The sequence below is a fragment of the Saccopteryx leptura genome, chromosome 11, assembly GCF_036850995.1.
Source record: "Saccopteryx leptura isolate mSacLep1 chromosome 11, mSacLep1_pri_phased_curated, whole genome shotgun sequence".
In the NCBI taxonomy this organism is placed as follows: Eukaryota; Metazoa; Chordata; class Mammalia; order Chiroptera; family Emballonuridae; genus Saccopteryx; species Saccopteryx leptura.
Genome location: NC_089513.1, coordinates 14532859 through 14544557, shown reverse-complemented (window position 1 = coordinate 14544557; position 11699 = coordinate 14532859). Strand labels below are relative to the sequence as shown.

Here is an 11699-nt window from a genome sequence, read left to right as displayed (position 1 = left end):
CATCATTGGTCCAGCGTCATTGAAGTCCAGCATCATTGGTCCAGCGTCATTGAAGTCCATCCAGCATCATTGGTCCAGCGTCATTGAAGTCCAGCATCATTGGTCCAGCGTCACTGAAGTCCAGCATCGTTGGTCCAGCGTCACTGAAGTCCAGCATCATTGGTCCAGCGTCATTGAAGTCCAGCATCATTGGTCCAGCGTCATTGAAGTCCAGCGTCAGACCCTCGGAGGAGCTCCAGCAAGAAGTGGGCCCCACACGGCATAGTTTTCTGCAACGATCATAATCCCATGGCTGCCCCAGCCATTAGATCTCTGTCCTGGTGAACACTTAGTGCTTAATCACCCTCCAAATACAGCATTTTATGCTTGTAGTGGGATTGTCTTGGGCTTATGCAGTGAGCCAGACGAGAGGGAAAAAGAGACTGGTTCTGGATCTCTAGAGGACGTAGAGCGCCCTGCAGTCTTTGTCGTATTTAACAGGACTCCTAATCAGATCGCTTTTCCAGGATTACAGCCTGGAGGCTGGAGGTATTCAGCTGATCTCTTCCCCCTCAGCATGCGTAACTCCGGTAATGACTGCAGAAGCACATTCCCAGCACATTTACTGGGCTTGAGCTCAGGGAGCTGTTCCAGTTTCTCCTTATGCCGGGCTGGCGGTGGTCCTGGAGGGCACGTGAAGTCTGCAGGGCTGTGAGGAGCTCACCTTGGTCCCTCCTAGGGCTGCAGTCAATGTTACCCAGATGTCAGGCTCTTGGAACCCATGTCTTCAGACCTGAAACTTTCCAGAGAGATTTTGTGCAGAGTGAGGTCGTTTGGTTGAAAATGTGGATTTCCCCCCTAGTTTTATTGAGGAATGACTTATATACTATATAATAAATAAATTTTATATATATATATATATATATATATATATATATATATATATATCACTGTATCAGTTTAAAGAGTATAGCATGATGACTTGATCTGCATTTATGTATATAGTGAAATGACTACCACAATACAATGTGTCTGTAAAGTCATGGTGCACTTTTGACCGGTCACAGGAAAGCAACAAAAGATGATAGAAATGTGAAATCTGCACATAATTCATAAGAAGTTCTTGACTATCTAATGGAGGAAAGAAATGAAGTAAATCAGAAACTATGGGGGGAAAGCCAGCACTTTTTAAACAGCAGGCTCGGGGGGCCTGGGACAAACACTGGATCAGGAAGGACGAGAGGAGCTGCAGCAGGAGCTGTGATCAGGGACCTCTGTGGGGAGGCACCATGAAGCAGGGAGAAGAGAGGGAAGAGATCAGGGGAGGGGACAAGGAAGTGCTCCAGCCAAGAAGGCACGGGCCAGAAAGCTCAGACAGGCTTGTGAAATTTACCAGAAATATTCTTCCTTTACATTACACAGAATCTTTTTCAAACAAACAAACAGAAAAACACCCCGTTCCCGATGGACAAAGAGGGCAAGCAGGTAACAGAGGGTTTAAAATAGCAGAGGTTTTAATGCGTATTTTTACTTCTGTCTTTACCAAAAGATGTTACATTTTACCGTCAGGTCTGTGGGTTACACTGAGAAATCAACCACAAGCAGACGTTTTGTCTCGTGTGGAAGCAGTTCCCAATAATTCTCGAGATTTCTGGTCTCCTGTCGGCCCTACCAGTGGCAGGTGGGTCCAGTTCCTTCCTTGAGCCTTCCTTTGTCTTTAACTCTTGGGGCTGTTTCCCAGGCATGGAGTCCCGCCCCATGCGACACAGCTGGGGCCAGTATACCTGAAACGGAGCAGACCATCCTTTGCAAAAAGCTGACCGAAACTAAACCCACAGGGACTCATGCCACTCGATTGAATGGAGGCGGAGAAATGGCAGGGACACTGGGGAAGGACCAGCAATTATTCCGAGTACTTCCGAGAAAAGGGGCATTACCGCAGGACCCTTACAAAGAACTAACATGATGCCCGTTTTTAAAGAAGCAGAAAAAAACAACCATATTCCTTAGAGCCCGATAAACTTAACCTGACTCCTAGGGAAGATGCTAGAACAAATCATCAAGCAATCAATGTGCAGTCAGCCAGAAGGGGGCACAGCCTGGGAGCTCATGGACACAGCCGTGTAAAGAGTAAATCAAGTCGGGCCAATTTAATTTCCTCCTATGATAGAGTGACAGGCCATGTAGATAAGGTGAAAGCAATAGATGTAATCGACCTGAGACCTCAGCGAGGCGTTTGCTTCGGCCCCACGTGACAGGCTCAGTGACAAGCCGGCCTGCCGTGGTTCAGGCCAGGGGTCAAGAACCCTGGGGCTCTCAGACAAGATGGCAGGGGACCCAGTTCCGCCACCTTCTTTTTCCCTTTACTCCATCACCTCAGCGATGTGACATTCATTGTCACACAATTTTATCTGGTCAACATTTGTTTTGTGCCCCTTACACTTGTGTACCATGGCGCTTAATAAATGTTTGTTGAATGGGTGGATGGATAGATGGATGCTCAGGCATATGAACTGCACCCTTAGGAACCTGGCACAAGGAGACTGGCTTAACCCCAGCCCTCCTTCTTCATAGCAAACAGGCAACCAGGAAATACTCAGCTATTTGCTGCCCCATTCATTCAAAATGGCAGAATCACATTTGGTATTCGTACCACCTGAGATTGGGTCAGTGCAGAGTTGACACCAGAATCTGCCTCCGATGTTTGCCATTTTCTCAGAATCAATAGAGAGGAAGAGAGAAAGAGCAAGAGAGATCCAGAAGGGAATAGATAGATGGTCCTCAGTTCACCCATCTTTATCTGTAGCTGAGATGACAGAATTTTAATAATGCAAACTATCCATGGGTCATATAACACATTGAACAACGCACAGAAAACAGGCTAGTGCAATGCAGACACATGAAACAGGACTCAGGAATCAAACCGAACTACTCAAACACAAGATTGGTCTTTGTCAAGATTGTAGGTCAGGCTGGAAAAATGGGACCTAAATGTAGGTTTCAACAGACCCTCGGATGGCAGGAGAAGCCGTATGAATTCCATGAATGGCATCAAATGAATGCCACCTAGCCGGGAAGCAAACTGCCTTCAGTGCTTCATGGAGCAGACCTGATGTGATTGTCATTTCTTTGGATGGCTGAGGAGAAACTGGAATGAGAACAGAAAACAGTGATGGAAATGATTAAAGGGACAGGGAAATGACAGATGCAAGAAAATGCCTGGAAACAGTTAAAGTGAAGAGAAGGCTGTCAGGTATAAAGCACAGAAAGTTATTTTCTATCTCTACTCTGGGTAAGGAAAAGGAATTGGGCAATTTTATTTTATTTTTTAAATTTTATTTAGAAAATTAAATTTAACAGGGTGACATTGATCAATAAGAGTACATAGGTTTCAGGTAAACTGTTCTATAGCATTTGAACTGTTGATTATGTTGTATACCCGTAATTTTATTTTTAAAAGAGAGAAGCATCAACTTGTTCCACTGAGTTGTAGACTCATTGATTGCTTCTCATACATGCTCTGAGGATTGAACCTGCAACCTCAGAGCACCTGGATGACACTCTGTACACTAAGCCACTTGGCCAGGGCTCAACATGAATTTTTGAGAGACATAATTCACCTCGTAACAGCCTCTCTCCCATTTATTGTCTTTTATATCTCATGTCCCTTCTTTCTGGGTTTATGCCCTCATTGGGAAGGATTGCATTTCATCTGCTTCCTTCTAAAAGATGAATGAAAGAATATCTCATATCTTACATATCTAAAAATACTCCTTTTTCCTATAATGGGCACATTTTATTGATAATTTGGCTGGAGGGAAAATTCTAAACTGAAAATCATTCTCTCTCTGAATTTTGATGGTGTTCCGGTGCCGTCCAGTTTCCTGTGTTGCTGTTGAGAATCTGATGTCACCCTGACTGCTGGCACTTTATGGATGAGCATGGCTTTCCCTCTTGACAGCTCGAGACTCCGCCTTACACAGGGTGTTCTGAGACTGATACAGTTCATTGTAATAATCACTTAATTTGTCCTTTAAATTTAGAAATTCATATCCTTCTATAGGGAGAAGTTTCCTTTTATTTAATTATTTCATCTCTTCCACTTTTTGGTGTTTGTTCACAATAATTCTTATTAGTAAGATCTTGGAACGACTAAAACTATGTCCAAATTTTCTATTTTCCTTCTCTTTGACTTTTTGTTCCTTCTGGAAGACTTCCTTAACTTGTTCTCCAATCTGACTTTAAAAATGTTTGGCTATTTGATTTTAAAAGCTTTTTTTTAAAAATTTCTGAATATTCCTTTTAAAATCAATCATTCTGGGTTTTTCCCCCATGGATATATCAGCTTTTCTTCTTCCCCTGAGAGTGCTGATTCTGGGTTCTTTTAAAAAGAGTCTCCTGTTCTATATACTGTCTGTTTTCCCAGTTCCTTGTTCCTTTCAGTTTGTCTTTCCTATTGGATACTTTCCCCAAATTACAAGTTCTACATGTTAAATTTCTATCTAAGCTGCTATAAGAACTCCCCAAAACCCTAGTTTCATTATAGAATTTTATTTTTTGACACATATTTGTCCAGGCATAGGTTGTTCTGGTCATGTGACTGCCAGCTTCAACAAACGGTTTTCATTTCTGGGTCCAAGCTGGCTGCCTCTGCTCCCACCATCACAGCTGCATCCTACCCAGATGGAAAGAGGAAAGAGGAAGGGAGCACATGCCCATCCCCTTTGAAGGCATGATCTAGAGGTGGCCCACATCAGTTCTGATCGTATCCTATTGGCCAGAACCTAGTCACATGGTCTCATCTAGTTTCAAGGGAGACTGGGAAATAGTATTATGCTAGTTAGCCATATTTTCAGCTAAAACTCCAGAGTTTTAGAATTAAAGAGACTTGATAGTAGTTTAAAGCCACCTAATACTGTATTGGTCAAGGTTTAGGAGCTGGCCATAAGCAAATATCACTCTATATATTAAAGAATAAAGGGATTTAATACAGGGAGTTCATTGCTTTCAAAATCAGTGGAAGGGCTGGAGGACTGGGCTCTAGAATTTATGCTGAGCTCCTAATAACTTCAGAGAACTACCTCCCAAGGGAGCCACTACTTTGTCTCATTCAGAGACAGGGAGTCAAGAGGCTGCCACAGGAAGAATTAAATTCAAGCACTTTGCCAGAGATGCAATCCAAAGATCAGGAAGCTGCCATGACTCAGGAGGCCTCAACAGTCACTCACTTCCCACAAAGCCCTGGGAGGGCTCCTGTAGGACACTTGCTCACAGAAAAGCAGCCCAAAGCATCAAGAAGATGGCCTCTACTTCCCTTCCATCTTTCAGAATTGTTCAAGTGCTTTTTGTTGGTGGAATCAAATATCTTCTCATACCCTAGCTGCACGGGAGTCTGGGAAATGTAGGTTTTTTTAGCTTGCCAGGTATTAGAGTATAGAAAGAGGGCCTGAAAGGAGGCAGAGATGCAGTGGCTGATCCACCATACCCAAGAATCGAGTGGTTCTGCGCTGTTTAAAAGCGTGGCAGAAATAACAGATTGAGCAGAAACCTTGCCTTTTTATTTGGGGGTGGGTTCCCCCAAAGTTATTAAAGTCCATATTTTCTTTGGGCCTTTCAGATTCTCCACAGAAGAAGCCCTCAACCTCTAGCCTGAGATTACAGGCTGCTTAACAGATCCTGAGAGCTGGAGGTATCAATGTTTGGTGTGCAGGACTCACCCTGTCTTCCGCTACTTGAAGTCCTTGAGTTAAAAGTCTGTTTTTGACCTAAAACTTCATGTGGATTTTGCAGTCAACTCCATAATAAATCTTAGTTTGTTTTAATATAAAAATATTCACTGCTAAATCTTTGGGTAAAATAATGCTCCAGAAAGCTGTTCCTTGTTTAATTTGTATTTTAAAAACTACTCTCTGATACATGGCCACAGACCCCCCAGAGGATGTATCCTCCAGTTTGAGAAATATAGACCTGGATTATTTCTCTAATAGTTTAGGATCCTATGACTATTCTTCTCTTCTTAGTAGGTAGGTAAAAATGAAAAACAACAAAAGAAAGGAAGAGAGGCCCGAGGAAGAATGACCTGCCTTCTATTCTAAAAATAAATCATAGCAGGACAAAGCTGGAATGGAAAATTCAGAACAGCAATCAATACGTGGAGAAAAGAAACCAAAAAGCCATGTTTTACTGCCTGATCCACGCACTGTGTATAAAAAAAGCAGCTAACTGTGAACACAGGTTTTCACGGCTAGGAGGAGGTGGATACACACCCCTTTTTCAATGAAAGGCATCGGGAAGAGCCTGCTGGAAGCAAATTCAGTGCCTCTAGAAAAACGCTTCCTGCTTTGGGAGGCTGCTTCTGCACTTTCTAAAGCCAGGGCACCAGACACAGTAAAACATGCATTGTTTCCTTCCAGCCTCAGGACTAGTTGATGGTGATGTGTCCAAGGCACCACCCTCCACCATATTTGGGAGTCAAGCTGGGCAAAAATCAGTTGGTGTAACTTGGGTGAAAGAAAATGAAAATAGCAGCAGTGTGCAGTGAAGCAAAAAGGGAAAGACACGGAGTAACTCCTTTGGAGAGAAAGGACAGAAAGGTGAGTGAGAATGAGCTTGGGTTTGTGTTCCACTCTGTGGGCAGAGCACGTGGACAGACATGATCTCATCTGATCGTTTCAACTCTGTCTGACAGCCTCCTTTTGTAGATGAGTAAACAAAATCTGAGCAAGGTTTACAGATTTGCTCGACATCATGAGAACAGTAAATAATAGACCCCAGATTCAAACCTAGAGCTGTGGGATTCCCGGATGGACAGTCTTTTAACTAGACTCCTTCTAGGTCTGAAGGGAGGAGCCAGGAGGCTGGGATGCCATCCCAGCTCCACAACTAACTGGCTGTGCAACCTCGGGCATGTTGCTTAAACCCTCAGTGCCTTCTTCTTTCAGTTTCTTCATCTGCACAATAGAGATAATACCAGTATCTTCCTTTTTGGATAGTCAATGGAATTAAGTGAGATACTACATGTAAAGTACTTGGCACAGGGCGTGGTACCTCGTAAATGCTCACAAAAGGTGAGGTGCTCTTTGTAAACACCTGGGATATGTAGTAGAGAGGAACGTTTGAGGAAAACGTGAAACAAGAAGAGCTCTGGATGTCATTCTAGGTAAGTGACTGTGCTAATTGCATTCGTTCCCCAGTCTTCCCTACTCTGCTTGGAATCCCAATGAACTGCAGTTCTCAGGCTCCTCTGCCAGCTGGCTTCTCCGTAGTTCTGGCTAATAGGAGGCTATGTCAGTCAGGGTTCTCTGGAAAGACAGAACAAATAAGTGATAGATAGATAGATAGATAGATAGATAGATAGATAGATAACAGATAATATATAGATAACGGATGGATATATTATTGATCAATTTATTTTAAGGAACAGGTTCATGTGATTAGGGGGGCTGGGCTGGCAGGTCTAATTTGTAAGGCAGGCTGGTAAGGCTGAAAAGTCAGGTGGGAGTTGATGCTGCAGTCTTAAGGTAGAATTGCTTCTTCAAGAAACTTCATTGTTTGCTCTTAAGGCCTTCAACTGATTGGATGAAGCCCACCCATACTCTTGAAGGTAATCCCCTTTAATTAAAGCCAACTGATTGTAGATATTAGCCTTCTATAATGGCTCTGCTCCCTCTCTTCTCCTCCCATCATCTCTCGGGCACTGTCCCTTCTCCAGAGTTAAAGAAGGGAAGACATGAAAGGAGGGACTGAAGCCATAGCCTTCCAGCCCCCTTGCTTCCCAGACCCTTGCAGGGCATTGCCCTGTGTGAACCACCAAGTCTGCGGACTCAGTGGTGACAGTCCAGCAGGCACTGAGACCCCAGCACTCCCCCACTTCTAGCTGAATGGAGCCTTCTTTTCCCTCCTCCAGCCCAGCACACCTCTGGCTTCCCCTCTTCACACCAGTGATCAATGCTCCAGACCAGAGCAAGGCAGTCTTCAGTGCGACGTTTTCACTCTCCAGGGTCTAGATTAAGTCCCGCTTTAAGGGCAAAAGCCATAGAACCACAGCTCTGTTGTTTTCTCATGTGCTTCTTCCTCTCTCCATCCAGACTCTAAAGCCCTCTGTGCATTCCCCATTTCCGCACACCCATCACCTAGCCCAGAAATGGAACACAGTGTCTGATCATTGTTGTGTGGACCTCACCTGGGGCCAGCCATGTCCTTCATTTCCAGACAGCAAGATAAGAGAATAAAAGGTACAACAATACTAATACTTTAGCCAAGGCTACCAGCCATCTGTACTCCTTTTAATCATCATTAATGTTTGTTTTTCAAAATTTGGAATATAGAGAAAATAATTGTTAAGTCACGTGTATGCTGGTGTATTTCCTGCCAGTGCAAACATGCACACATTTTCAAGGAAACTGGACTCATTACAGAGGTTTTTTTTTTTTATAAATTGGATATTTTTTTTATTAAGATGCTTACAAAAGTAACATAGTGTTTGATACTTCTTTTTCCTATATTATTTTATGAGTAAAAATTTTTCATGTCAAATAGTTTTCATGTTGTTAAATACCTTTCAGAAACCCAATTTTCCACAGATGCAACATAGGCCACCACGTGGACCTGCCTTGCTGGGCCGCCCTGCCACTGGGCACTCTAGCCGTTCTCTGCGCCCGTCGCCTCCAGGCCTGGGCCCCACCATGGAGCCCGTGATGCGTGTATACAAATCAGTCTCAGATCCTGCCTTACCTTGACTGGCCCCTCTACTGAGTTCTCATGCTCTCTGCTGCTCCTTTTATTCTCAGTCTTCCAAAAGAAGCAGCTAATTCTTAGGACGGCCTCTGCCGCTGTGCACCCGCTGCCGCGGGCCCCCAGCAGTCAGACTCGCCCAGGAGTCAGTCTTCCTGAAGGTCCCGGGCGCCCTGGCACCCAGGGCCGGTGCCCGTCCTCTGTCTTATCTTCCCGCCTGCTTTGTCTCGATGGGACCGATGGGACCTACAATGACACCATTCTTCCTGAACTCCTCCCTGCCCCTCCCTCCAGGCCAGGGGCCTTGCTTCCATCTTCCTTCCCCCCTTTGCTGCCTCCCCACTGCCACCCTCAGGTGGGGGAGTCCCGCAGGCCTCGGCCTCGTCTCTCTCTGCTCTCTCTGACCAGCCCGGGCCCAGCGTCGAGTGCCTTACAGAGAGCTGAGGCCAGGGTGCCGGGAATCGCCTGGTGTCTATAGATTGCTCACGCTTGGCTCCTCATCACCTGTCCTCTCTGGAACCCGAGCTGAGGTCTTCGGAGCCTCCTTTTCCATTTAGGGAGGGCTCACTCTGGGCCTCAGGCAAATTTGGCTTTATTTATAAAGGTACGTTCTCCTTTCTCTCCAGGGTTTTTTAGGGGGCTGAGAAGAACCAGCTGACTCTAGAGCAAACGGCCAGAGCCCTGAGTTCTGGGGTCACTTTCTAGCTGTGTGACCTTGGGGCTTGGGCAGGTTACTTAATCTCTTTCTGCTTCAGTTTCATCATCTGAAAAAACAAAGATGGAGAAACACAGAGAAGGAGTGAGGATGACCCGAATCACGCACAGCACACGCTTAGGACGTGCCTCACGTGTAGTAAGCATTTGCCAAGCGTCAGCTGTTATTACCAATGTTCAGATTCTTCTCGTAGGTAGGTGAGGAGGCACAGAAGGATCCCTGGCTCCTCCTTCTTCATCCCTGTCTCCAGAATAGCGGGACCTAGGGATTAGAAAGAGATGTTATGGTCCAAATACATCAAGAACTTCAGAAGGTGACCTTATTTGGAATTAGGGTCTTTGAAGATACAATTAGTTGGAATCACAAGATAAATTAGTTAAGGATCTTAAAGGTCCTAAATTCAATGACTGATGTCCTTTTCAGAAGAGGACACACAGAAGAAGGCCATGTGAAGACAGAGGTAAGCAGAGATTTTGAGTGATGCTGCTACAAGCCAAGGAATGTGTGTGGCCACCAAAATTGGAGGAGGCCAGGAAGGATTCTGTCCTAGAAACTTCAGAGGGAGCATGGTTCTGCTGATAACCTTGATTTTGGACTCCTAGCCTCCATATCCTCTCATGTGAGAGAATAAGCTCTTGTTGTTCTAAGCCACCAAGCTGGTGGTATCCTTTTTATGGCTGTATTATGGGAACTAATACAGCCAGTGAGATGCTGATAACAGAAAATGGGTAAATCCGTTACTCTCAGGAGCATTTCTACTTTAAATCTAATAAACTCAAGAACTGATGTCTTGAACACAAAAAAATAAAATCTCAGCTGGTGAAGTTGCCGCAGTATGGGGAGCAGTGCAGTTTCTAGGCAGGGGTCTTCCCAAATTTATCATAGTCACTCCAGAACGGTAACCGACGCTCTCATCGGTGTGGCCGAGCAAGTGGGTGTGACTCCCTTAGCAGGTGGCAGGAAGTTAATGGACACAAACAGTTCAGGTCCCAAGTCACTGACTCATGTTTTTTTTTTTATTTATTCATTTTTAGAGAGGAGAGAGAGACAGAGAGAGAGAAGGGGGGAGGAGCTGGAAGCATCAACTCCCATATGTGCCTTGACCAGGCAAGCCCAGGGTTTCGAACCGGCGACCTCAGCATTTCCAGGTCGACGCTTTATCCACTGCACCACCACAGGTCACTGACTCATGTTTATTTCAGGTGAAAATATAATTTTAAAGTGGAACAATTAAGGATATGTGTAGAAATCAGGTTAAAAATGGTTAGAAAAATACGGAATGAGATTAGGCAAGAACTTTGCTGTTTGGTCCGCAAATATCGACTGATTCGTTTCAAAGCACTGCAGTAAGAGGTACGACATACAAATGTGATCTACAGCAGGGGGTTAACAACCCTACCTATGAATAGTCTAAAAAGAGTTAGCCCTAACTCTGATCAAACCTTTAGACCTAACTATGAATGACTGTAGCTATAGAGAAGGACCATGTTGAGGAACACCATAAAGATATAATCAGCAATGCTTCTTCAACTTCGGCTGCATGGAAATCACCTGGAGAGCTGTTGGGAACTAGACAATTCTGATTCAGTAGGTTTGAGGTAGAACTTGAGATTTTGCATTTCTAACAAATTCCATTTGATTAAAACCACTCTTTGAGAACATGGCTATAGATAGAAGATAGTTTTTTTCTGTAACAACAACCAAAATTACAAGGGATAAAAAGAGAGGCAGGAAGAACATTTATGTTCAAAAGATATAAATGATATGTCAACAAATACAAGCTCATGCGTGTGTGTGTGTGTGTGTGTGTGTGTGTGTGTGTGAGAGAGAGAGAGAGAGAGAGAGAGAGAGAGAGAGACAATCAGGGAAATTTAAACACTGAATGAATATTTGATGCCCTTAGGAAATAACTGTCAATGTTCTGAGTTGTTTTTTGTTTTATTTTTAAGAATAAATTCTGCAATATTTATGGATAAAATAAGATGTCTGGGATTTACTTAAAAACAACTGAGGAAGAAGGTTGGCAGGGAGTATAGATAACATATGATTGACCATGAGTTGATCATTGCTGAAAGTAGGTAATGGGGACATGGGATTCCTTATGTCACACTCACTATACACACACACACACACACACACACACACACACACACGGAACTTGGCATAATGAAAGGTTAAGAATAAATCAGTCATGCAGAGGGTCCTCTGTGAATCCAGCTAAAGCATATGCATTGCCCACTGTGTGCAGCATTTCCTATGTACTTGATTTAAC

The 11699-nt window shown here is 44.2% G+C and overlaps 1 protein-coding gene across 3 annotated transcripts in view; it reads right to left on the bottom strand.

Moving 5' to 3' along the window:
- Nucleotides 1-1549: 1549 nt before the first annotated feature.
- LOC136383015 (uncharacterized) overlaps nt 1550-11699 on the bottom strand; it is a 183760-nt gene continuing 173610 nt past the window's right edge. For 2 of the 3 annotated variants that reach the window (XM_066352488.1, XM_066352490.1), the window contains 2 exons: nt 9598-9688; nt 1550-1763 (listed from right to left, as the gene is read on the bottom strand). In XM_066352488.1, the coding sequence (XP_066208585.1) occupies nt 1697-1763; nt 9598-9688 (158 nt within the window). In that variant the 3' untranslated portion in view covers nt 1550-1696. Of the gene's footprint in view, nt 1764-9085; nt 9477-9597; nt 9689-11699 lie in introns of those variants that run through there. The other variant, XM_066352489.1, reaches the window with a different exon arrangement.